Genomic DNA, 23,190 nt, shown 5'->3' on the forward strand with positions numbered 1-23,190 from the left:
TTACTGATGGCTAAAAAAATAGCAGCCCATCTAGGGACTAACAAAGCCGGGAACTCAAATATACATATACATGACGCTGATCACTAAGAGAAGAGCATCCTCAGTTGAAATCATGTGGGGAGTGGTAGAATGATTATGAAGCGGAAGCATGCAGGAATCCATCTTTTGCAAGATGGGTGGGAATGGATCTTCTAAATTTCAGCAGTGGAAACTTGTTCCTCCAATGCTTCACAAGTTAAATGGTGGGGATTGGAGGGTCTCACATACTGCTTGTTCATAGACCCACATGGGTATGTCATATAACAAAACTACCCATCAAAGTCCTGTTACTGGTCTGGTTTCTACACATTATATACACCTTAGTATTATGAATAATGCCTTAGTCCCAGTACTTATAAAATCACATTAAATGGGATAATTAATACTACTAATAACCATAAATGCACAGTGAGATATGTCTCACCCCACTTATAAGATCTAACAAAGAAATCCTTACTGTTCACAGAAAACATATGCACATGATGCTCGTAACCTAGAGAAGAGCATCATCCATTTAACTCATGCAGGAAGACTTTCTGTTCTGAGAGCATGAATGTACATGATGCTGATGACTAAGAGAAGAGCATCCTCCGTTGAAATCATGGAAAAAAACCCTTCTGTTCACCGAGAACGTATTCAAATTATGCTGGTGGTCAAGAGAAGATCATCCTCCATTAAACTCATGCAAGAAAAGAAGAGCATCCCTGTTCGCAGAGAAAGAATATATATGATGCTGATGACCAAGAGAAGGGCATCCTCGGTTGAAATCATACGAGACCTTTCTGTTTACTGAGAACATATTCACAGGATGCTGGTGACCAATAGAAAAGGTTCCTCCATTTAACTCATGCAAGAAGAAAAGAGCATCTCTGTTCACAGGGCATGAATATACATGATAATGATAACCAAGAGGACATCCTCCATTGAAATCATGCAAGGAGTCCATTCTGTTCATGAAGAACATCTACACATGATGCCGGTGACCAAAAGACAATAATCCTCCATTTAACTTGTGCAAGAAAAGAGGAGCATCTCTGATCTTAGAGAATGAATATGCATGACGCTGATGGGAGATACTTCTATTCACAAACCAATTAATATATATACATGGTGCTCATGCGCAGCAGCACAGGAAGGAAATGCCATTTCCCATCAGATTGTACCGCGGAAGAAGGGCTGGTCAAGGAAGGAGCTGGAGAAGGTGCCGCCGCCGTTGGGGAAGAGAGTGAGGATGCAGACGAGGACCAAGACAAGGCCCCATGCATAACGCTCGTCGCCCAGTGGGGTAATCTCATCTTTTGCAGGCAGCTCCTCACCCCCACGGAAGAAGGTAGCAAACAATCCCCATGCCAGGCACAGAACGCTGCCACTTAGCCCACCCACACCAAGAAGAAGAGATGTCACAAAAGATAGAACGTTGGCCAGATTCCTCCCCAGCAATGCTTGTGCAATTCTTCCCCCTTCTAATTTCCCACATGGAAGCAAGTTCAACGATGTCACCACAATCCCTGTGAAGGAAAATAATCTCAGAAAGTAAGACCATGAAGTGGTTATTTTTCCTTCTTTAGAATTGTGCCATAGAGAATCCCACATGTTGTTCTATCTTAGTTTGTTTCCAGGTAGTAGTTATGGGATGGCCTTCAGTCATCTTCTGTAAAAATTTGATGTAAAGCTTTCGTTAAAGTATGCAGTTTGGACTTTGTATTCATATCCTCCCTCTCTTTCACTGTCTCTCTTTCCTGTGCTTGTCATTATTTGTGAGACTGCAGATGTTTCCATTCTTCGTGTGGATGTGAATTTCGGGTTTAGGAATAGGGTTCTTACCGAGAAGGCCAGCGAAGGCGAGAGGGTCGACAGGAACGCCAACTCCCTCCACAGCATTGGGCAACACATTACCAAGCTCGTCAGCATAGGGACCGACCACAAACTGGATGAAAGAGAAGAGCGGGTTGTTTAAGAAGAACTGCGGCCTTATGAACCTGAAAGGACATGAAAAAAGGTTTTGAGCTTTCCAGTAATGATGATAAAGGAAAAATGGTCGTGATTGCAAGGATCGATGGGAATTATTTCATTTAAATTTATGATCATAAGTGAAACTATTCACAATTTACAGGACCATTTGCTAACAGGTTACAGATGAAGAAGATGAGTTTTACTGATGATCAAGAGAGAAAAGATGATCTATGGCCTATTAATGACCCTGAAGAGTTTAGGACATATGATCATAAACATTAATGTGTCAGCAGTAAGTCCAATATAAATTAAATCTATTGGAGAAGTAAGATGATCGGATAACGACCCATTAGTGACTCTGAAGATCTTGAGAAGTTCTACTACATGATCAAGAAGATAAATGGGTCATTCACCAATTCTATTCCAATTGAATATAAGAAGTAAGATGCTCTGATAATGACCCATTGATGACCCTGAAGATCTTGAGAATTTCAACTACATGATCATAAAGATTAATGGGTCAATAACCAAGTCTCTTTTGATTGAACCCGTCAGAGAGACACAAAGATTGGCTAATGACCCTGAAGATCTTGAGAAGTTATAATTACTCCTCATCCTTAAGATTGATGGGTAATCAGTCAATTCTCTTCCCCAAAGACCTTGAGAATCTCTACATTTATTCGTGAACGTTAAAACTACTGGGTCGTCAGCAAATTGTCACTTAAATGAAACTGTAGGAGAGATAAGATGAGCTAAGGACCCGAAGACCTTGAGAAGTTCTACTTACTCGCGATTGTAAAGATAATATGGTGACCAGTGGATTCTCTTCCCTAAAGATCTTGAAAAGAGCAACTTATTCAAAAAAAATTTTGAAGAAAAGATCGTAAACATTAATGGGTCGAAAGTAAATTCTCTCTTCATAGAATCTATCGGAGGTACAAGATGATCGGCCAATGTCCCATCTCTGACCCTGGAGATCTTAAGAAATTCTCCTACCAGATGGTCGTAAAGATTATTGGGTCATCAGTAAATCTCTCTAAATTAAAGAGTGAAAAATCTTTAGGATCTTTAAAATTAGAAATCAGATAAACATTCCACCTACCTGAGATATGTCCTGATGCAATCGTCTACTCTTAGTTGACTCTATCAGAGAGAAAATATGATCGCCTAATGACCCAGAAGATCTTCAGAAATTCTAGTTAGTGATAATCGTAAGGTTTTACTGGGTCATCAGTAAATCCTCTCTCAAGTCAATGTTTTGGAGAGGAAAAAGTGATCCCCTTATGACTCACAAGTGACCTGAATATCTTGAGAAGTTTTACTAAATCATGATCCTCAACATAAGTGGGTCATCAAGAAAGTTCTCTTACTCGAACCTTTTGGAAGGAAAAAATGATCCACTCGTATCTCATTAATAGCCCATAAAATATTAAGAGGTTTTAATTATTCTTGTTAGAAACATTGGTCACGAGAAAGGGAAGAAAGCAGCACTTACAGAGCATTGGAGCCACCGTTGAAACTACCATCGGAGATGAAGGCAGCGAGGGCGAGGGCCAGAGAAGTCAGATAGGCGCTGCCAGCGCGGGCTGCAGGGATGTCAAAGAGTGCCTTCTTGTTGGGGAGAAGAGACTCATAGTTGTTCATCACGCCCAGGCATCCCGTCCAGTTTGAAGGGACAAGGAACGATGGACTGAGCTTCACGCCATGGCGGGCCGCAACAAACCTCGTTGCAGCCTACAGAAATGGGGATAAATTTAAGATCAGATAAAAAAGAGCCCAATGTTGGATATCAATTGATTTTCCATTTCATTTTTGAGTTTCCCAAACTTAATCTGGGAGGACTAGAGGGAGGGAGCCGTGCGCGCGCATAGTTCATTTCCTCCTGCGCGTAAACATGTGCACTTAATATATCTACCTCCTCCCCGAGGCGGTAAAGATATTTCCTGCGTGCATATGTAGATATCGACTACCTTCCCGAGGTAGTTGAGATCTTCCTTTACTCCACATGTTAAAAAAGAGGCCAATGTTGGACATTATACATAGAGGCTAACATTTGATTCAGAGTGCTTGCTATAAGCCATAGCTTTTAGCAAAGTGATAATCACTTGAATCTGAACAAGGTATTAAAACTAGACTGCAGGTTTGAATCCCATGAACAACACACTGAGCATCTGGATCATGTTAAGAAGGTTATTGGAGATCAACATATAGCCTAAACTTTAAGACGAGAACCAGCATCATTGCTGTGAGCTATAGCTTTTAGTAAAACAGAATCGTAACAGTCAAGTTTTATGTACCTCTTCTTAAAGTTTTAACATAACAGTCAAGTTCTATGTACCTCGGAGACAGCCAAGATGGAGAGGAAGCCGGCGAAGAGGGGGATGACATCAGTGATGTAGTCATTGAAGGACGCCCCAGGCTTGACAAAGAAGCCACTCATCAAAGCAGTCGTACCAAAGGTGGTGATTGCAAGCATTAACGCACCGAAATAGCCCCAAATAGTGCTTAGATTAGTGGACTCAAACTGAAGATCAATTTCCGACTTCGGCTGCACCACGCAGACCTAAACCCTCCAATTACGAGAAAGATCTACGTGAGAAAGATCAAATCACAGAAATATTTTCTGGGAAATCCCCAATTCTCACCAATTACGACAGATATCCGCATGAGAAAGATAAAATCACTAAACTTTGCTAGTCAACCCCAAATTCTCCTCCAATTATGAGAACGATCAAGAGTACCAGAGAGAGAGAGAGAGAGAGAGAGAGATAAAATCAAGTGATTAGTTGTCAGGAAACCCCTCAATTCTCCTCCAATTATGAGAAAGATCACCGGCAGAAAGATAAAATCATGAGATTAGTTGCTAGGGAACCCAAAAAGTCTACCCCAATTATGAGAAAAAACTACGATAAAATCACGAGATTCTTAGCTTGGAAACCCATAAATTGTCATCAAATACCTGTTTCGTGATATCATCTCTCTTCTCTTCCAAGAACCAAAGAACAACTTCTCTTCCAGCAGCCTCCAAGAGCTTCTTCTCCAGTTTAGGCATAACCTCTTCAACGGGCCTCCTCAAATTCCCAATGAAAATTCCGCCATCACCAAATCTTCGGGCATCCACAGCGAAGAATGTATCATATCCAAAGCAGCCCCTAAGCTGCACCCAGGTCAAAAAAATTACTATTTGGATCGGATAACGAAGAGAACAAGCAGAAATAAAATAGAATGACACCTTGTTGAGATGAATATCACATCTTAGATCGAATGGATATAAAGAGAAAAATATAAATAAAATAAAACAATACCTTGTTGAGATCAAGATTACTTCTTGGGTCCAATATAAATCAGAGAAATCGAAATATAATGAAATAATACCTTGTTCTCAGGTCGAAAAACAAAGGAGAGAAATTGAAGTGAAATAAAATAACACCTCGTTGAGATCAAAATCCCTTCTCGGACAGGAGATAAAAGAGAGAAAAATCGAAAATAACCACAATCACTTCATGGAACGAGTATAAAAGAGAAAAGTCAGACAAGAAACAAACTAATACCTTGCCGAGATCAAATTACTAATTGGATCCACTACAAAAGAGGGGAAATTCAAATAAATTAATACCTTGTTGAGATCAAAATCACATCATGGATCCACTATAATAGAGGAAAAATCGAAAAAAACAAAGTAATACCTTGTTGAGATCAAGATCACATCATGGATCCACTATAATAGAGGAAAAATCGAAAAAAAAACAAAGTAACACCTTGGTGAGATCAAAATCACATCATGGATCCACTATAATATAGGAAAAATAGAAAAAAACAAAGTAACACCTTGTTGAGATGAAAATCACCTCTTGGATCGGAATCAAAGCACAAGAAATCATAATACAATAAAGCCTTGTTGATATGAAAATCACCTCTTGGATCGTATTCAAATGAAAGAGAAAAAAAAGAAATCGAAATAATACAAAATAATACCTTGTTGAGATCCAGGGCCTTGAAGACCTCCTGCGCCTTCTCCAGCCTCTCCTTCTCCCTCTCCAAGCGGCCACGCACCGCTCTTTTCAAAACCGCCGATATGGGATTTCCCCCCTGCTCTCTGTCCAGCTCCTTAAGCTTCCTGTCCGCTCTCTTCTTCTCCAGCTTGATGGCGGCCTCCAGAGAAGGGTTGCTCATGAACTTTCGAAACTCGTCGTCAGTCTTCCAATCAACATCGTTGGAAGGCTCTTCTTCGCCGATTTCCTGATCAGAAGACGAAGAAGAAGACTGCGTTTCCTCGTCCTTCTTCTCCTTGACGGAGAATCTGACATGGGTAGAAGAAGAGAAGGGTCGAGAAGAGAGGGAAAGAGAGAGACGGCGGATTGGGAAGAGAGGGGAGACCCCGCCATTGAAGGAAATGCAAGGTTTTGCTTTGTCGGGAGAGCAGGATGCAGAGAGGAGAAGAGACGACGCCATGGAAGATGATCAAGATGATCAAGATGGGCATGCAGATCATCCATTGGAGAGATCAGAGGGTATTTGAGAGCCATGCAGAAGTTGGAGAAGAAGAGTCTGGAGGCGACTAGAAGCTGTCTCTAGAAGGATTATCGTCGCCGTACGTACCGTGGATTGGATATCGTTTCTACGAGGAGGAGATAATCTCCGTACCAGGTCAAGGATTATCGTTGCATGCACGCAAGCCATTATCTCAAATCTCATGAGATGATGAGAATGACAGTTGGACAGTCTTTGGGCCATGCAGATGAGAAAAACTATTGGAATAGTCTGATAATTACAGAGTTCGGAAGTGATAGTTACAGACCAATATGTGGTAATGATAGTTACTTATGAACTGTGATAATATATATGGTGAGGGTTGGATATTTAGGACCGAGGACTGGTCAGACCAGACCCAACCAGGACGGTATGTTCTCCATTTGAGGGTGGACCGGTTGGTCTGGCAGGTTTTGTTGGAAATGTCAAACCCCCCAGCCCTAGGTTTCAGGATTGTGGGGTTGACTTGGTACGTCTTAGAAAGTAGGATGACCTAGCACATCCTTAAGAATAGGATCGTGCCTAGTTTTTAGGGGGGCATTTAGGCCTTGGGTTGTGCCTATAAAAGGCCCCTCATTTCCCTTATTTTCTTCACCCCGACATCCCTTCATGTATTCTTCTTTTCTCCCTTTGAGTTGAGTAGAGTTTCTTGAAAGTTATTATGAACTAGAAATATCTTCCTCCTTCCCTCTCTCTCTTACTCTTGGAGTTGGTGCTCTCTTGACGGTGACAACACGGGAACGTGACGAGGCTAACGACTACGCCTCGGTGTTTCTCCTCGTATCGTCTTACGATCATCGTCTACATCTTCTGCATTGGTTCACATCCAAGTACGCTTCAGCGAGTGTGAGCGCCCAACAGGTTTAGATCCAAGGGTCAAACCGGACTGAAAGTGGAAGTAAATTATTCAATATTTATTTAATATTATATTTTAAAATTTAGAAGGGAAGGGACAGGACAGGGCATTCATCATTAGCCTTCCTAAACCTTCATTATGTTTATTAAACTTTCTACATGACCATTAACATAAATTTATATTTTGTCTTTGACATTGGCTAGTCAATCTGACCACATCGGAACTGGACCAGACTAGACCGAGACCGAACATGAACGGACTAGAACCAGACTGAACTTCAGGTAAGGTTTAGATCTTTTGCTAAAACCCTAGATCGAATTGGAACCGTCAAACCCTGTATGTGATAATTATGCTGTCGTGAAATCCTTCATGTAGAAGTTATTTCATATTGCTCAAGTATGGTCTCAGTCTTGAGGTATTTGAGAGGCCAACCATTTGATGCCAAAATTTCACAAATTTGGTTCCAAGTTGAGGGAAATTTCATATTTGAATAAATATTTTAATGAAGACATTGATCCCACGTGAATAGGATTTTTCTGACTATAATATATATTAGTGAGGCTCAAATCTGTCAATTACAACAAAAGTACAGATTTGGAGATCATAGCTACTGATGAACTGTACCAATACTTGCCATCTCATCAAGATCAGACAACATCCCTGCATGAAATCCTTCGTGTTAGAAGTTATTGCAGTATAGTGTCAGACTAGAGGTATTTGAGAGGTCAACGACTTGATGTCAAGGTTTCACAATTTTGGTTGCAAGTAGATGGAAAATTTTCAGTTGGAGTCAATCTTGTAATAAAGACATTGACCCTATATTTTGACTATAATCTTTATTATTGTGGCTTAAATCTGCCATTTGCAACCAAAGTAATTTTATTTATTGCATCTTGATAAGATCAATAAGTGGAGAAATTATATTTTGAAAAGTATAGCAAGCACTTCTGCCCCCCCCCTTTCTTCCCATCCATTTCCTTCTCTCCCAACCGTCCTATAAACACCCATTTAGATCGTAAGTTTTACATAAATTACTCAAATTCACTGCTCTCTATCGTTCACTCCAGATCTACTGGTATACCCCAAATTTCAAATTTTATTCAGCCCATTTTCATAAATTTAATGTTTTCCTTTGATTTTGAATCAAAACAAGAATCACTCATTATAAAGAGTCGATGAGGATTAAATCTACCAAGTAGTATTCTTAAACAATGCGATGGTCTTGTATTTTTACTAATTAAAAATGGGATTGGTTAGATAATATATCTAGTTAGAGTAGACTCTCTTGTCTCAAAGTAGGAGCACGGGCTGGCCCTCAAGGAAAAGAAAAAATCTATGAAATAAGAAATATCATTTGAATGTGCATCTCTTTGGTGTTTCTCATCATGTTGAACGATACATAACTGTGCTAAATGATGTGGTTTACCTGTTATAGATAATTTGATGGGGTAAGGTCATCAACCAGGAATGAGTGATGGGGTAACTTTGTGTTTTTGACAAATAGGTTATTTGCAAAGGATTTTTTCAATTGTATGTTCTAAAAGAATGCTCACAAGTCACTATACTAGGGAATTGTTTTTTAAAACTCAAAGCGAGTTACAAACATTTAGACGTGAAGTAAATGCTATCTAATTTTTTCATAATGTAAGTTTCCTTAGCTTGCAAATCTAATGAAGATGAATATAAATATTATAAAGTCGATTCAGATGAAGATTAGTGTTATGAAGTCGCTGAAGATTCACACATGACTTTATGAGCAAATTTTGGATAAATAAGATTCAGATGAATAAGAAGAGTGTTCTGTTATTTTCACATTTATGGTCAATTCATAATACATGAAGAAATTTTAAAAACCTGTAAATGATGCATGATGATGTAATTAAGATTTCTAGGGTAAATGATACCTGTAGAAGCGAAGTAAATGTTATCTAATTGTTTCATAATGTAATGTTTTCTTAGCTTGAAAAGCTAATGAAGATGAATCTAAATCTTATTAAGTCGACTGGAATGAAGATTTGTGTCATGAAGTCAATGAAAATTCACACGACTTTATGAGCAAATTCATGGAAAAGTAAGATTCAGATGAATAAGAAGAGTATTATGCTATTTTCATATTTCAGGTCAATTCACAATACATGAAGGAATTAAAAAAACATGTAAATGATACATGATGAGGTAATTAAGATTTCTAGGGTTCCAACGGGTGTATGCAAATTATCTATAACAGGTAGGTAGGTTGAAAGAGAGTGAGGTCCCTCAAGTGTTTTCTCGTCGTCTTTAGTGTGTGGAGAAGGTCAACATAGGAGATGAGAGGATCTGTATAAGGAAATCACCTTGATACCCGTGGAACATAGGGATCTAAGGGCAGTATCTTGTCTTCCATTGGTTTTTCTCCATCACATACACTAGTTAGATCAATATCATCTTTTTCATCGACATCCACATTTCATCCATCACCTCCCATCATCATCCATCGTCATATATCAGCTATATCACAAAACATCTACACCATCACGATATCATCATGTGTTAAATCCTAAACCCTAAACCACTCTCTTCCTTCATCTACCTCCTCTCATTCCATACATCCACGATCTTCCCTTTAAATTTTTGCTCTCTTATTCTCTCATTTCCACACATCTTAAATTATAAAGCATTTCTACATTTTATTTTAGAACAAAATTCTAATTTTTTTATATTTTACGGTATTTTTGTTAAAGTTTCTGACATTGAATTCAAACAAACTTTAAGAAACAGAATGGTATATATTTTTATTTTCTAAAAATGTTTATGGGGCTCATTACATTTCGAATCTTATTCTGAGTTTTCTAAAATTTGTGGTATTGATATGATATCTTTTACATTCAATTCATAAAGAACATAATCTAATATTTCTAACATTTTTTTCCTTTTTCTGATCTTCCTAAAATTTCATGGTATTATAAAATCTACCACAAAGATAAAGGGGAGAAAATACAAAGGCTTAGATTGGATTTCTTTTAGTATTTCTATCTTTTTTAATTTTTATGGTCTTCCTAAAATTTCATGCCTTGATATAATCTAAGACAAAGATTAAGAGAGAGAGAAAATCAAAGGAGAAAAAAAATACGAAGGCTTACATTGATCAAACTTCAAATAAAGATATATAATGATCTAAAAGTAGTTTGAGCTGAAATTATGAGGGTAGTTTGGAATTTACCTAATTTTCATCTTGCATGTATAAGAAACTACCGTTATAAAAAAAATGAACCCATAGATTATATTCTGAGTTATAATTAGCATAGTAATTTTTTCATTTAAAATCTCATTTGGAACCGTTCTTTTATTCTAAAAAAATTCAGATCAAAACTCATGAAGAGAGTGAAGGTCCCCCATTACAATGAATTAAATGAAAGGGTTTGGCAGTAGAAACGACACGATGACACTCGTATTCAGAATTGTCATCCTGCACAGGGTTAACCTGTCCACACAATTCACTGATAAAGTGCACAGAATTGTCATTCTGTGTAGCACAAGTCAAATTTTAAAGATACAAGGATTTAAACTTTTTTAAAATACCGGCGAGATTCCATCATTTCGTCCAAATCATTGTCATAATCTTGACCTAAATAACATAATTCAGCGCCAGAGAGAAACATCATTTGCCTCGTGATGTTTTTCAAGAATTGATAAGGAGACTTTATAATTATTTTGTGTTGCAGCTTTCCTCGAGATTCTGCTCTCAAGTTCGAATAATGTTAGCAACATTTATAACAAAGAAAAATGCTCATTCTGACACAAGTTGATTAATACCATTCAGAAAATTTCAAGAATAATACATAATGACGAACAGCAACCTCGCAAAATGATGCCACAAACTTATTGTATCAAGAAGAGGATCTTTATTCATTGGGGGACCTTCTAGTAACGTTTACCGTTTATCGTCAACAATGAAAATCCTTCCAGCACAATTTGCCTATCTAAAGTCCTCCACCAGATAATTATCTAAGTTCAAATGCATACATGTATTAAATTATCTGAGAACGCCAAAAGAAGTAGCGAATCGTCTTATTCGGAGGAACATTAGCTAATGAAACGGACACAAAATATATGTTAAATCAGTTCTTTCGAAGCCGTATGCATAAAAAACTCGATTACTAGACGTCGGCCTTTGTAATCGTTGTTCAACATTAGAGGTCCTTCGCTAATATTGGGGTTCCCCATCAGTTGCAGTAAAACACGAATAATTAACAATGATAGAAGCGCTCATATTCTATGGGTGTATAATGTGGTCTGTCATGCCATGACGGCAATCAGTACGAGGAATTATTTTCCAATCATAGCGCTTCGCAAAATCAATATTGAAAAAACCGTAAAACAAGAACACAAGAACTCGAGTCTCAGACACGCACAAACAAAGTCCTTAAAGGCAAGCAAACAACAAGAGACGTTGAAACTTTTCAGAATCGAGTAATGCTTGTCGTCATCGCTAAGAATTTCGAGAAAAAGTATGAACGGTTGATTAAATCAACAAGAGAAATGAATCGGAAAACAATCAAATAAGAAAAAGTACGAGGAATTATTTTCCAATCTTAGCGCATCGCAAAATAAATATTGAAAAAACCGTAAAACAAGAACACAAGAACTCGAGAGCTCAGACACGCACAAATAAAGTCCTCAAAGGCAAGCAAACAACAAGAGAAGTTGAAACTTTTCAGAATCGAGATATGCTTGTCGTCATCGCTAAGAATTTCGAGAAAAAGTATGAACGATTGATTAAATCAACAAGAAAAATGAATCGGTAAAAAAATCAAATAAGAAGTGATGTAGGGGCGGGCGTAACCATCGTGCTATTGGTCTTAGCGCAGAGCTTTAGACGCCCCGGAAATCGATTGATCTCGGGGAAGAGAAACGAAGCGCACAGCCGAGAAATTACACGCTACGCTTCAATCTAGCTCTCCCACCCGTAGTTTAGGTATAGCACAAGTCACAACCTTATATAGGGAAGTGAGGGTGGTCCCTACGTAACTTAGCGTTTAAATGTTATGTGATATTTTTTGGCCTATTCCTGAAGAAATATTCGCGTTGAGGATAGTCTAAAAGTATATAAGATAGGAAAATAAGGGGAAAATGGCAGAAAATAAATTATATTGATCATCAGTTTATGTAGAAATGGAGAGGGTGTGATCTAATTTTTGAACTTTCCTCTTTGCTCATTTCTCTCTCCAATACTCTCTTACACCAGGGTGCTACTATCAGTATCTGTTATGGGCTATAGCGATATTTGATATTCAGAAAATCAAAAAATTGTACGAAAATTTATCGAGATGTCGGATATTGATTAAGAGATAAATATCATTAAGCGGATAACGATAATGATTATGGTTTGTTTCTACGACTGTAGTCAGATACTGTTAAGACATATTGGATACTGTTATCTAAAAGTAATGCTAAAATTTGATATCACTGATATCTTTAATGTGAATTTCTTAAAATAGGGTGAAAATTGATATATTAGAATTATTATACCCGTTCTCCCGGCCCTAGTTGCCTTAGTCACCGGGCCCTCCCCCATTCGATTCTTTCATTCACCCACTTGATGCGGACTCAACACTAGCGAAGTAGCTAATCTGACCTAAGTGTGTAATAGAGCTTAATTATGTTTTGATATTTGATATCTGAAACAAAACTGCTTGTGCTATTATTATCTGGCATCCATTTTCGTATTCATTGTCTAAACAGTTGCATCCCTATCACACACACACTCTCTCTCTCACACATGTATTTCTTTCCCTCTCACTTTTTCTCTGTTTCACATATCTCTCCCTCACACATGCACACTCTTTTCCACATTTATGTAAATATATATCATCTTTGTCTATTGGTTATCATATGTCTCTCCTGTTTCTGGTCAATCTCATATCACACCTCTATCTCTCTCGCACTCTCTTTCACATATCTCTCGTGTACACATGAACCTCCCTCACACACTCACTCTCTTCTCTTGTATCTTGATTATCATCTGTGTCTCCTGTTTCTAACTCTCCCATCTCATGTCCCTCTCGTCTCTCGAGAATAAACTCTATGATGTATATGTAATATCTATATAATTTTAATTAATGCCAGGATTAATCAAATTGGTTCATTCTAATTATAGTCTACAAATATAATAAATGAAAGACTTTACAACTTATCACATTTACAAATAAAATACAGTTTTGTGAATTGGATGGTGCCAATTATAATAAATGAAAGACTATCACATTTACATTCTAATTATAGTCTACAAATATAATAAACGAAAGACTTTACAATTTATCACATTTGCAAATAAAATACAGTTTTGTGAATTGGATGGTGCCAATTACACAGGGAGTTGTGGGGCAGTTAGAAATCTGCACGAATATCTGTGGTTCACAGCACATCTATCTCTACTTGACACCCAATCAAAACATGATATTATAATTTACATAATTCATGAAAAAAATACCCCACAACTCTTCAATCAAGTTCTCCCAAGAGTGTGAACTCGTATAAGAGAGAAAACACTAGAGAAATTATAATGATTACCAGATTTTACGAAGAAGAATCCCCATAGTATATCTAGGGTATTTCTGCCATTTTACATTCTTGTGGCATTTTTGTTATTTTCACTGCATGTATCCCTGTTTATGTTAGCAGCCGAGAAGTGTATGTTTTTGGTACTCACATCTCATTTTACAGTCTACCTATCCGTCTGAGTCCTGTAAGAACTCTCGAGGTCTTATCAGCAGGCGCCGCGGGACCAGGTTAAATAAGAAACTACAATTTTGCCCTTTCCATAAAGCCCAAGACAGAAACAGAGACGAAAAATGCGGACAAGGGAGAAATTATAAGACATTATTTGTTAATAAGGAGAGTGGGTAATGTCTCCCAAACCATGGTTAAATAGGACATGACATACTAAATATGTGAAGTTAAACTAGCACCAGTCAAGAGTTTATGATGGGCCCTGAGATTACCTGCCATGGCATGGGATCTGGCATAGAGAGTTTGAAGAAGGCTGTCCCTCTTGGAGAGCAACACACTAAAGGATCTGATCTCCGCCTTGAGCTCTTCCATCTTCTGTTTCTCCGCGTCTAATTCTGATATTAAAGCTTCTTTCTGGGCTCGAAGCAATTGGGCTTCTTCGTTGGATATGGCGAGACTCTCTGTCAAAATATGGCACTTTTCTAACGCTTCTTCTAGCGCTTTTGTCTGCTCTTTGTCAGGGTATTTTTGTCCTTTGCATGGAGACTGCCAAAAGTAGAAATTCAACAGCAGTTGTAAAGAGTGAAAGTGCAAATGGAAAGATTAGAATGATCGAAATCCGTAGATGATTGATCAACGGATCAGGAGAAACAGTTTGGGCAGGCATTATCAATGATTTTTTATCAATCATGAGATGGAGGAAAAGCAGAAAGAGTTGGTTTTTAATTGTAAATTATTGGATAACTTTTGTATTTCTTTCAATAATTCGATCTGTCTGATCGACTGAATGATTGATGAACATTTTGCCACAATTCGTTGGATATGGCAACCGGTCAGCCTTCATCGACGATCACATGATTAATCAAATTCTGAAAGATCAAAATCCAGATCGATCAAAAATGTAAGACGGTCAATCGGGTTTGGTCAAAACCGCTTGATCACAGATTTTGGGCGATCTTCCTTTTTTCTTTAAAAAATAACAAGATTGATTTAAGGTGGGATCAAAATAAACAAAGCAATACCTTGCCGATATTAAAATCACTAATTGGATCCATTGTAAAGAGGGAAAACAAAAAAGCTAATACCGTGTTGAGATCAAAATCACATCTTGGATCAAAATCAAAATTGATGATCGGGATCCTGATCGATCAAAAAAGCTAGATCCGTCAATTGGGTTCAATCAAACACCAATTGATCACTGATTTTGGGTGATCTTCCTTTTTTCTCTAAAAACTAAAAAAACCATCTAAAGTTGGATAAAAAATTCAAGCTATCTATGAGCCTGCTCATAGAATATAAAGATTAGGATTTTTTAAGTTTTCTACTATCATACTTTTGATACGGCTACTGGTAAGTTGAGGCAGAGGGGGGAAATGAAAAAGAGGCCAGAAAGATAATTTAAGGAATTGCGATGGGCAAAAATTATGAAAATTTTGGCAGAGGACTTACAAGAAGCGTTTGGGTTTCCATGGTGGGAGTCATCTGGAGCATACTGAGATCTGTAGCGAAGCCTTTATTCAGTTGCATCCACATGTCTTCATCTGCTTTATCCCCCAATGTATCAGGAACAGGGCTACAAGAATCAGATGCTTTTGAATAATTCGGCCTTCTTGCCACGAATTCATTAGGTAAAATCCCTAGATTTGGGGTTCTTGAACCACTGTTATCACTATCATCACATCCCTGGAAGATGATTAAACAGAATTATACCAAGAAAAAACTACAGATAAAAAGTTCATTAAAAATAAGAAGTTTCACCTGAACCAAGTCTATCTTCATTTGCAGATCTTTAACTTGATTCTCTAATGAATTCGGCCTTCTTGCCACGAATTCATTAGGTAAAATCCCTAGATTTGGGGTTCTTGAACCACTGTTATCACTATCATCACATCCCTGGAAGATAATTAAACAGAATTATACCAAGAAAAAGTTCATTAAAAATAAAAATAAGAAGTTTCACCTGAACCAAGTCTATCTTCATTTGCAGATCTTTAACTTGATTCTCTAATGCTTCGCGCATTCTTTTTTCTTCTTCTAGTTGCATAGCAAGCTTTTCTCGCTCTAATTCAGACTGATGGTGACGGAAAGGAGAGGCAGAATGAAAAAATATTTCATTTGGCAGAAGGGCCGAACTATAATCTTTATTGAATACCTTGAGCATGTCGTTTCTTTGTTTCAAAAGTACTTGCTCCAGCACCTCAGCGTGAGACCCCTTTACATAAATATATTACATTAATTCAGAACAAAACTATCGATTGATTCAGTTCATTAACTATGACATGATCATTCTTACCTGAAGCTTCCTGCGTAACTCTTCAATCTCCTGTTTCTGCCTCTTCAGTAACGCAGCGTCGGTTAAAATCTGAGACAATAAAGCAAAAGAATAAGTGATAAATAAATTGAAAACAAGGATTAAAAAAAAATTCATACTTCGTTGACTTGGGCACAATTAGTAATTCTTTTAGCTCTGCTGGCGAATTGGAGGGTGCCTCTTGTTTCTTCAACATGAAGCTGCAATACACCAAAAAAATTAGAATTATAAATGTTTTTTAACTAATCACAGGATAAAGATAGAAGCTGAGGACGAACCTCCTCAGGAGCAACTGTACAAATGATCGAAGTCTTTGCATTACCCCCCAGAGCAGGTTGAAGGATGCGCGTAAGCTTGCTATCACGATATGGAATATGGCCCCTGCTATACCATTTACACTAAAATATTCAAATTCAAGAGCTAAACCCATTTTTAATCCATACTAAAATAGTGATAAACGCATTTTCAATTAACTTCAAAGCTATCACCTTTGTCTCCCACCATCGCTTAGCCTGTTAATCACATTCCCCAGCGTCATCAAACTTTTATTAATGTGTTTTCCCTCTTTTAAACGTACACCGTCTGCGCCTGTTTTGGCAATTCTCTCGGAGCCAGCCAAGTCCACAAGGTTCTGGTTGAATTAATAAATCATTTTTCAGTTGCGAATTGCGTTAAAATTCACTAAAGTCAGATGAAATTAATACCAATACGGAAACTCTTATGGAATCAGAGCCAGGCAAATCTGACTCTGGGTCTTTGGCTCTGCTTTCGATGACCTGAAACAGAAATTTTAATCAGTTATTGGACAGGCATGATTTTAAATCAATACTTAAAGGCAAGTGAATAAATGTAAGGCACTGACCATCCTGAAAATTGTATGTGACCTACTGCTCCTTACATTCATGTTTGTTTCTCCAAAATGACGATTGGCTTCAAAACAAAGGTTGATTAAATATTAAATAATCAAATAGGAATTATTAAATTCATAAGAAGTTTGTAATACCCTCTCCTAGCGTGAGAAGCTCAGAAACTTGGGCAGCACTATCAACAATCTCTTCCCTAAGGCCGGCAACAAAGATTCCTCGCTGGGTTGGAGAGGAACGAAACAATTCATAGACAGAAGATAAGAAAACTACGAGGATATTCTACTAGAGACTCACATCCAAACTCTCGTGGATCGGAAGCTTCTGATTTTCCACAGATAGCAAATCATTGATCTCCTCGTTGTAGATCTCCATATAAGAGACTCTGATCAAGAACTCTCGCTCTTTGATCTAAATTTGAAGGAAAAGTTAGCCCAAACAAGCCTCAAAAGGACGCCATCGACATAAATTACCTTCTCGGTGCCGCAAAAGATGTCATTTACAGCGAGTTGGATGATCCCGGGGTCATCTTTAGATCCATTCATCGTGAATGTCTTGCCGCTGCTGGTCTGCCCGTAAGCAAAAGCAGTCCCTGAGAGTCCAAAAACAAGTCATTTCACAATTAACTGTACACATTAAAACCCAACAATACCATTGAAACCGTCGATAGCGGCATCGATTATGGACTTCGTGAGGACATTATAAACGGTGAGATTGCTGCAGCTCTGGTCAAAGACGTGATCTGGAATTGAAAAAAAACAAGAAAAATAACTAAAAAATGAAGAAAAACCGGGCAAAAGAGTTCGGATTGGAGAAAATTGCTAGGATCGAGAGATACCGAAGGTGAAAGAGACTCCGGAGATCGGAGAGCTTTGAGATCTGTGCAGAGATATGCTGTTGTCTTCCACCTTCCAGAATCTTGAATTAGAGGCGTTGTCGATGGCCGATGGACGGAAACGGATGGCGACGGAGATCTTCTCCATGCTCGACGAGGGCAGAGGGCAAGAGTCGCAGAGTCTTCGAGAGACGAGAATTTGAATTTGAACGCGTCCCGCCATTTATGGAGCGGCAGAACTGTGGGCTAAGTTTTATTGGGCTTGATTTTATTGGGGTAAATTTCATAATAAATAGACCAGGAAAATAGGTGCTAACAAAAGGAGACAATCACTTCGTCTGAGGCGGATGACGATCCGTGACGGACGGTGACGTGACGGGAGTTCCATCAAGTCACCGTCCTGTCACACGTCCACATATTTTAGAAAAATCCATCACAGCAGTGTCACGCGTCCCTCATTAAGCGTCTCGTCACGTCGTCGTCACCGGACATGTGATGGGAAGAACAACCCTTGTGGAGGAGAGAGAATCAGAGGGCCATATTTCCAATTATTTTTAAGCAGCATCCTTTTGTGCGCGCGAATTAATGGAGGGGCTTTTCTGTAAAATGCCAAGAAATTGATTTAGAAAGTTTAAATCAAACAGTTTAAAGCCTTTTTGGTGATTTATAAAGACTCTTAAAAATCCGTCACGGCCGTCATCTGTAACGGCCATCCCGTCACATCCCCTGTCCAATGCCCCCTCACCGTCAAGTCACCATCACAACCAGGTCATCATCTGTCACTGTCACCGTCACCATCAAGTCATCCATCGCGCTGCCGTCTCCGTGACACGTGTTGTGACGTATGAAAGCTGACGAACCCTAGTCATCTGTCATTTGTCATCCGTCATCCATCCTGATATGGGAGGGCAGCTCCTTAATCCTTACCGGCTCGTGTCATCTCCTGTCCCATTCCTTCATCCTTCATATGGACCCCTCGGAGGGGAACTGAACGAAGAGACGAGATTTGTGGAGGATGACTGAATGAACCTTGTTCATCCTTGAAGCTGATTGCTAACATGACAACCAGGTACAATTTTTTTACTTTCCAATTTAAGAATATTACCTTTAAAATTAAGTGTTGACAATTTAAATGGTATTGAATACAATGAAAACTCCTGATGTAGGATTATCTAATTGGGATGATCTTTATAGTTACTAAAATATGTATGCCGGTGGAGGCTGGATTGCTAGATGTGTAGTTTTTTCTCAATATTAAAAAACTTTACCTCTAAAATTCCATTGATAAACCCAAAATGATTCATGCAAATATACAAATATTATGATCATTCTGAGATCATTTTTATCTATATTATATTCATCTTTATATAGATCTTTATTTTATGCATTAAATAGGCCATTTTTTTTAAACAACACTTTTTATGTAATCTCTACAAAATTTACAAGCCCGATAATTTGGATTGAAAATACGCTTAAAGTATCAATACGTTTAATGAGTTTAGTTTACATGTTGCAAGGATGAAGTAAAAACTCAAGAAAGAAATAAAAAGACGGTTTTATGAAGCACAAGACAGCTGAGCCTAAAGCACATCAGTGCTCAAGCCAGTCATAAGGGGGCGAGCAGTACAAGACGCTCTAGCATGCCCGCAGCCAGTGAGCGACTAACGCCCAAATAGCACCGCCCAACATGAGCACACAAACAAGGTCAGCCCAATGCAGTCACACACAAAGAGCCCACATATGATGCCCAACAGATAGATAGCCCCCCAATCGCGTGGAGGAGATGGTAACTTAATTTAATTACCATATTTGGGTTGAATTTATATAGCAACTGAGATTTTTAAGTTTTTCTATATGAATTTATAAGTTTTTCTAGCTCATAACGGGCCAAATCATAAGTGGCATTTTAATCACAGATGTCCAATTTTCATAAGAAGAATCTGACGGGCTGTGTTACATCTGACTCCTATTTTCTCTTTTTTTAGGCCTCAGGCCTCATATTGGCCACGACTGCTGATGAGGGATGGCGGCAGCCCTCGATAGACTAATCATTAAGGAGAAAAGGGCTGATGGAGCTGATGATGGGGTAATTCATTTGGTACACCATAACTAAAAGGGGTCCAATAAAGGACTTAGTCGCAGCCGGTGGATGCCCTATGAGGGGGATTAGATGACCGAGGGCATATCCATCAATCTCCACCCCTAGCAGTCACCTCTGTTGGCTGCACGATGGTTTTTGGTCCTGGGGGACCACCTAGGGTTGATCCTACAATCCCTCAAGGGCACCATGGCCAGAAAAGGTCATCTAAGGCCACCATATGCCCTCCAAAGGGCTTTAAAGGGCCTCAAAGGCCCCCAATTTCAGTGCTTCTGATCCATACATACATCGCATGACAATAAACCAATCCTAGGCTCATCAGGCCAAATTAGAGCCCCTAAATTCGATGTTTAAATTTTAAATTGTCCATCACATTGAATACAATGAAAACTCCTGGTGTGGAAGTATCTAATTGGGATGATTTCATTGTAAGTAAAATATGTATGTTAGTGGAGATTGGATGGACAGAGTGTAGTTTTTTGTTTTCCAATATTAAAAAATTCACCTTCAAAATTCCATGTTAAAAATTTTAAGATAACAAAGGTCATGTTATTCTTATATCTAGATTTCTTGCCACTCTGTCACTTCTTTACTCCTAAAGTTGAACTTTCTTCTGATTTAAGAAAATTAAATGTTCTTTTCTTCTTCATTTCATCCCTCGGTGCTCCTAAAGTCACCTCTTGCGCGAATTTAGGACTGGTTACAAAGTAATGGGGCTTTTATTTTCTTTGATAGCTCAGAACTTGGGTCACTTACTTTACTATTGCTTATCTTTTTTTTAGTTCTTTGCTCGTCATGCGTAGATTTGCTCCTGAAGAGTACTATCAGAATGAATAATCCTATTGTAGCATCTGAAATACTTCATATAGAATTCACGAAGACCTAGAAGAATAATAAATGCAGGAAAAAAGAGAAGAAGAGAGAGGGAAAAAGCGTAGGGCATTGATCAAATTGTTATTCGACAGATCAGAGGTGCACATGCAGTTTGTATTTATGTGAAATATAGTAAGTTGTAACAACCCTATCGATATTAAATCCTTATTGTCAAGATTTCATATTATCTATGATTGAATTCATATTGAATCACATCTGCCCATTCTCTTAACAAGCATAAGGTACTTGTTCATTCACTACTAGTCTAATCTTAATTCAACTCTTATTGGTCAATCACAATGACGTCATTATTTTGATGTCAAGTGAACTACTTCATACTGCCTTTCGAGCTCATTGGTCACGTCAACAAGGTTGACATTGTCCTTGATTTTGATAAAAGGGACCTTTTGAAAGAGGTTTTGTTAGAATCTTTGCAAGTTTTCCCTCACTATCAATGAAGTTGATATTGAGTTTCTTGGCCGTAATTTTTTCGCGAGGAAAATAAAAATTCTTTCTCAATGTGTTTTGTTCTTGCACGAAATACCAAATTTGCTGCTACATATGTAACTCCAATATTGTCACACCACATGATAGTTTGATAATGAACATGGAGTCAATAACAGTTTATTGTTTTCCATAGTATCATCTTGTAATAATGAAGAAATACATTTTCATTAGGATAAAGTATATCATTTTTCATGCAAAGTTCATTCATCTCCAAGGAAATAATTTGAATGACCAGATCTCAAATGGCAAATTTATCATGCACATAATCAGTGTGTCATCAACATAAATAAAAATATGAGATTAACACAATGAGATTTTAAAAATAATGATACATCTGACTTTGAATCAATATAACGAAGAATTTGAAGGTAGGAAAAGGTATCGAGGTAGGCTCTTGGAGCTACACACCAAAAAGTGATCTCTAAGTAACAAACAGACATGGATATGTTGGAGTTTTAAATCCTTTTGGCTGTTCCAAATAGATGGTTTATGCCTGCTCTCCATGCAAAATGCATTAGGAACATCTAACTCATGAATCTTCCATCTGTTATTAACAGTTATAGATAAAAGTTATCTTATTTTATTATGCTTAATTCATGACTAAATGTTTCTAAAAAATCAAAATCTTCTTATGGATTATATCCTTTGGCCACGAGTCTTGCTTTATATCTATTTAATTTAACATCTGGGTTTATATTATAATTTATAAAACCATTTCATTCTATTAAATGAAAATTTGGATCTCTAGAAACTAATAACAAAGTTTCATTTTTTGCCACATCTTGCATCCACCGTCATTTTTGGATGCTATGGAAAATGAGGTAGGTTCTATTGAATTTGACATGCCAGCATCAAGACATAGTAGCATGAGATGTTTGATGATTAAGTTAGTCAGTCATTTTTTTTTAAGTTTTCTTTTTTGTGATTTTCCTGGATTTTTTAAGATCTACCCTTTTTGCAAGTAAACATCCGTCAGGATTTTATTTTTCATAAGATTTCCCTGTGTCTATGGATCTATTCTTATTTTTGTCCTCTATAGAAGAGATCTATTAATTATTGGATAAAAATTGGTCTTCTTCATCAGAAATTAGAAACATTTAAAAAAACTTTTGCAAGTAAACATTAATTAATTTTTATCATCTTATTTGGTTGACTATATGGATTATTTTGAGTATTTCCATTGCACTTTTTTAAAAATGAGGGAGGCGTCTAAGTTGATTTTTAGGAAACGTTGAGAAGACAGCATGACGAATATGATACATTTTGAGAAATGCAATTACAAGTATTTTTAGGGTTTTTAAACTGTTCAAATTTATAATTCAAATGGTTAGTTACAAAGTGAGAAACTGTTATTATCTTGAATGATCTGAATGTCCTAAATGCTATGAGGCTCATTTGAAATAATAATAATAAAATAATAAAACAATAAAGTAAATTAAAGAAAACCATAGACATTCTCCCTCTTTGTGTTCTCTTCCTCTCAACTACTTTCCTCTCTCTCTCTCTATGCTATTGAGTTTTTCCTCTCTCATTCTGAAGTTTGAGCATTCTCGCATTCTCTCACAATTGTGCATTTTGAGTCTCTCTGTCTCATGATTTGCTTCTCTTGGCTCACGA

General features: G+C 37.7%; 2 protein-coding genes, 1 long non-coding RNA gene and 2 other non-coding genes across 6 annotated transcripts; all 5 read right to left on the bottom strand.

Moving 5' to 3' along the window:
• Nucleotides 1-859: 859 nt before the first annotated feature.
• On the bottom strand, nt 860-6,637 carry EGY3 (ethylene-dependent gravitropism-deficient and yellow-green-like 3). The gene is made up of 6 exons (XM_078586395.1): nt 5,968-6,637; nt 4,952-5,149; nt 4,331-4,555; nt 3,488-3,726; nt 1,864-2,018; nt 860-1,547 (listed from the first exon to the last, which is right to left on the bottom strand). The coding sequence occupies exons 1-6, from the start codon at nt 6,442-6,444 to the stop codon at nt 1,192-1,194; spliced, it is 1,650 nt and encodes a 549-aa protein (XP_078442521.1). The 5' UTR covers nt 6,445-6,637; the 3' UTR covers nt 860-1,191.
• Nucleotides 6,638-11,102: 4,465 nt separating this feature from the next.
• LOC144712237 (uncharacterized) lies at nt 11,103-12,318 on the bottom strand. The gene is made up of 2 exons (XR_013583752.1): nt 12,201-12,318; nt 11,103-11,362 (listed from the first exon to the last, which is right to left on the bottom strand). It is a non-coding gene; the product is annotated as an uncharacterized LOC144712237 (long non-coding RNA).
• On the bottom strand, nt 11,618-11,707 carry LOC144712584 (small nucleolar RNA snoR8a). The gene has a single exon (XR_013583845.1). It is a non-coding gene; the product is annotated as a small nucleolar RNA snoR8a (small nucleolar RNA).
• Nucleotides 12,007-12,103, bottom strand: LOC144712585 (small nucleolar RNA snoR126). The gene has a single exon (XR_013583846.1). It is a non-coding gene; the product is annotated as a small nucleolar RNA snoR126 (small nucleolar RNA).
• Nucleotides 12,319-14,209: 1,891 nt separating the features above from the next.
• ZCF125 (P-loop containing nucleoside triphosphate hydrolases superfamily protein) lies at nt 14,210-18,304 on the bottom strand. 2 transcript variants are annotated; one of them, XM_078586653.1, is made up of 16 exons: nt 18,099-18,304; nt 17,913-18,002; nt 17,734-17,852; nt 17,558-17,671; nt 17,401-17,482; nt 17,260-17,327; nt 17,102-17,173; nt 16,886-17,028; nt 16,676-16,778; nt 16,517-16,597; nt 16,380-16,448; nt 16,239-16,298; nt 16,047-16,157; nt 15,845-15,979; nt 15,536-15,769; nt 14,210-14,632 (listed from the first exon to the last, which is right to left on the bottom strand). In XM_078586653.1, exons 1-16 carry the CDS (start codon nt 18,241-18,243, stop codon nt 14,300-14,302), a joined length of 1,959 nt encoding a protein of 652 aa, XP_078442779.1. In that variant the 5' UTR covers nt 18,244-18,304; the 3' UTR covers nt 14,210-14,299. The 2 variants fall into 2 exon arrangements, with proteins under 2 accessions (XP_078442779.1, XP_078442777.1); XM_078586651.1 differs by having other exon boundaries at nt 16,676-16,781.
• Between the last annotated feature and the right edge of the window lie 4,886 nt (nt 18,305-23,190).

Source organism: Wolffia australiana, chromosome 14, assembly GCF_029677425.1.
Source record: "Wolffia australiana isolate 7733 chromosome 14, ASM2967742v1".
In the NCBI taxonomy this organism is placed as follows: Eukaryota; Viridiplantae; Streptophyta; class Magnoliopsida; order Alismatales; family Araceae; genus Wolffia; species Wolffia australiana.

Excerpts from the sequence above, each read along its gene's own strand:
- ZCF125 (XM_078586651.1), bottom strand. The coding sequence starts at position 18,243 with ATGGAGAAGATCTCCGTCGCCATCCGTTTCCGTCCATCGGCCATCGAC. Across the intron at positions 16,449-16,516 it reads ATTGTGCCCAAGTCAACGAA|ATTTTAACCGACGCTGCGTT; the intron begins GTATGAATTTTT and ends TTATTGTCTCAG. Across the intron at positions 16,158-16,238 it reads AAAGAAACGACATGCTCAAG|TCTGAATTAGAGCGAGAAAA; the intron begins GTATTCAATAAA and ends CGTCACCATCAG.
- EGY3 (XM_078586395.1), bottom strand. The coding sequence starts at position 6,444 with ATGGCGTCGTCTCTTCTCCTCTCTGCATCCTGCTCTCCCGACAAAGCA. Across the intron at positions 5,150-5,967 it reads AGGCCCTGGATCTCAACAAG|CTTAGGGGCTGCTTTGGATA; the intron begins GTATTATTTTGT and ends ACCTGGGTGCAG. Across the intron at positions 3,727-4,330 it reads CCATCTTGGCTGTCTCCGAG|GCTGCAACGAGGTTTGTTGC; the intron begins GTACATAGAACT and ends CCATTTCTGTAG.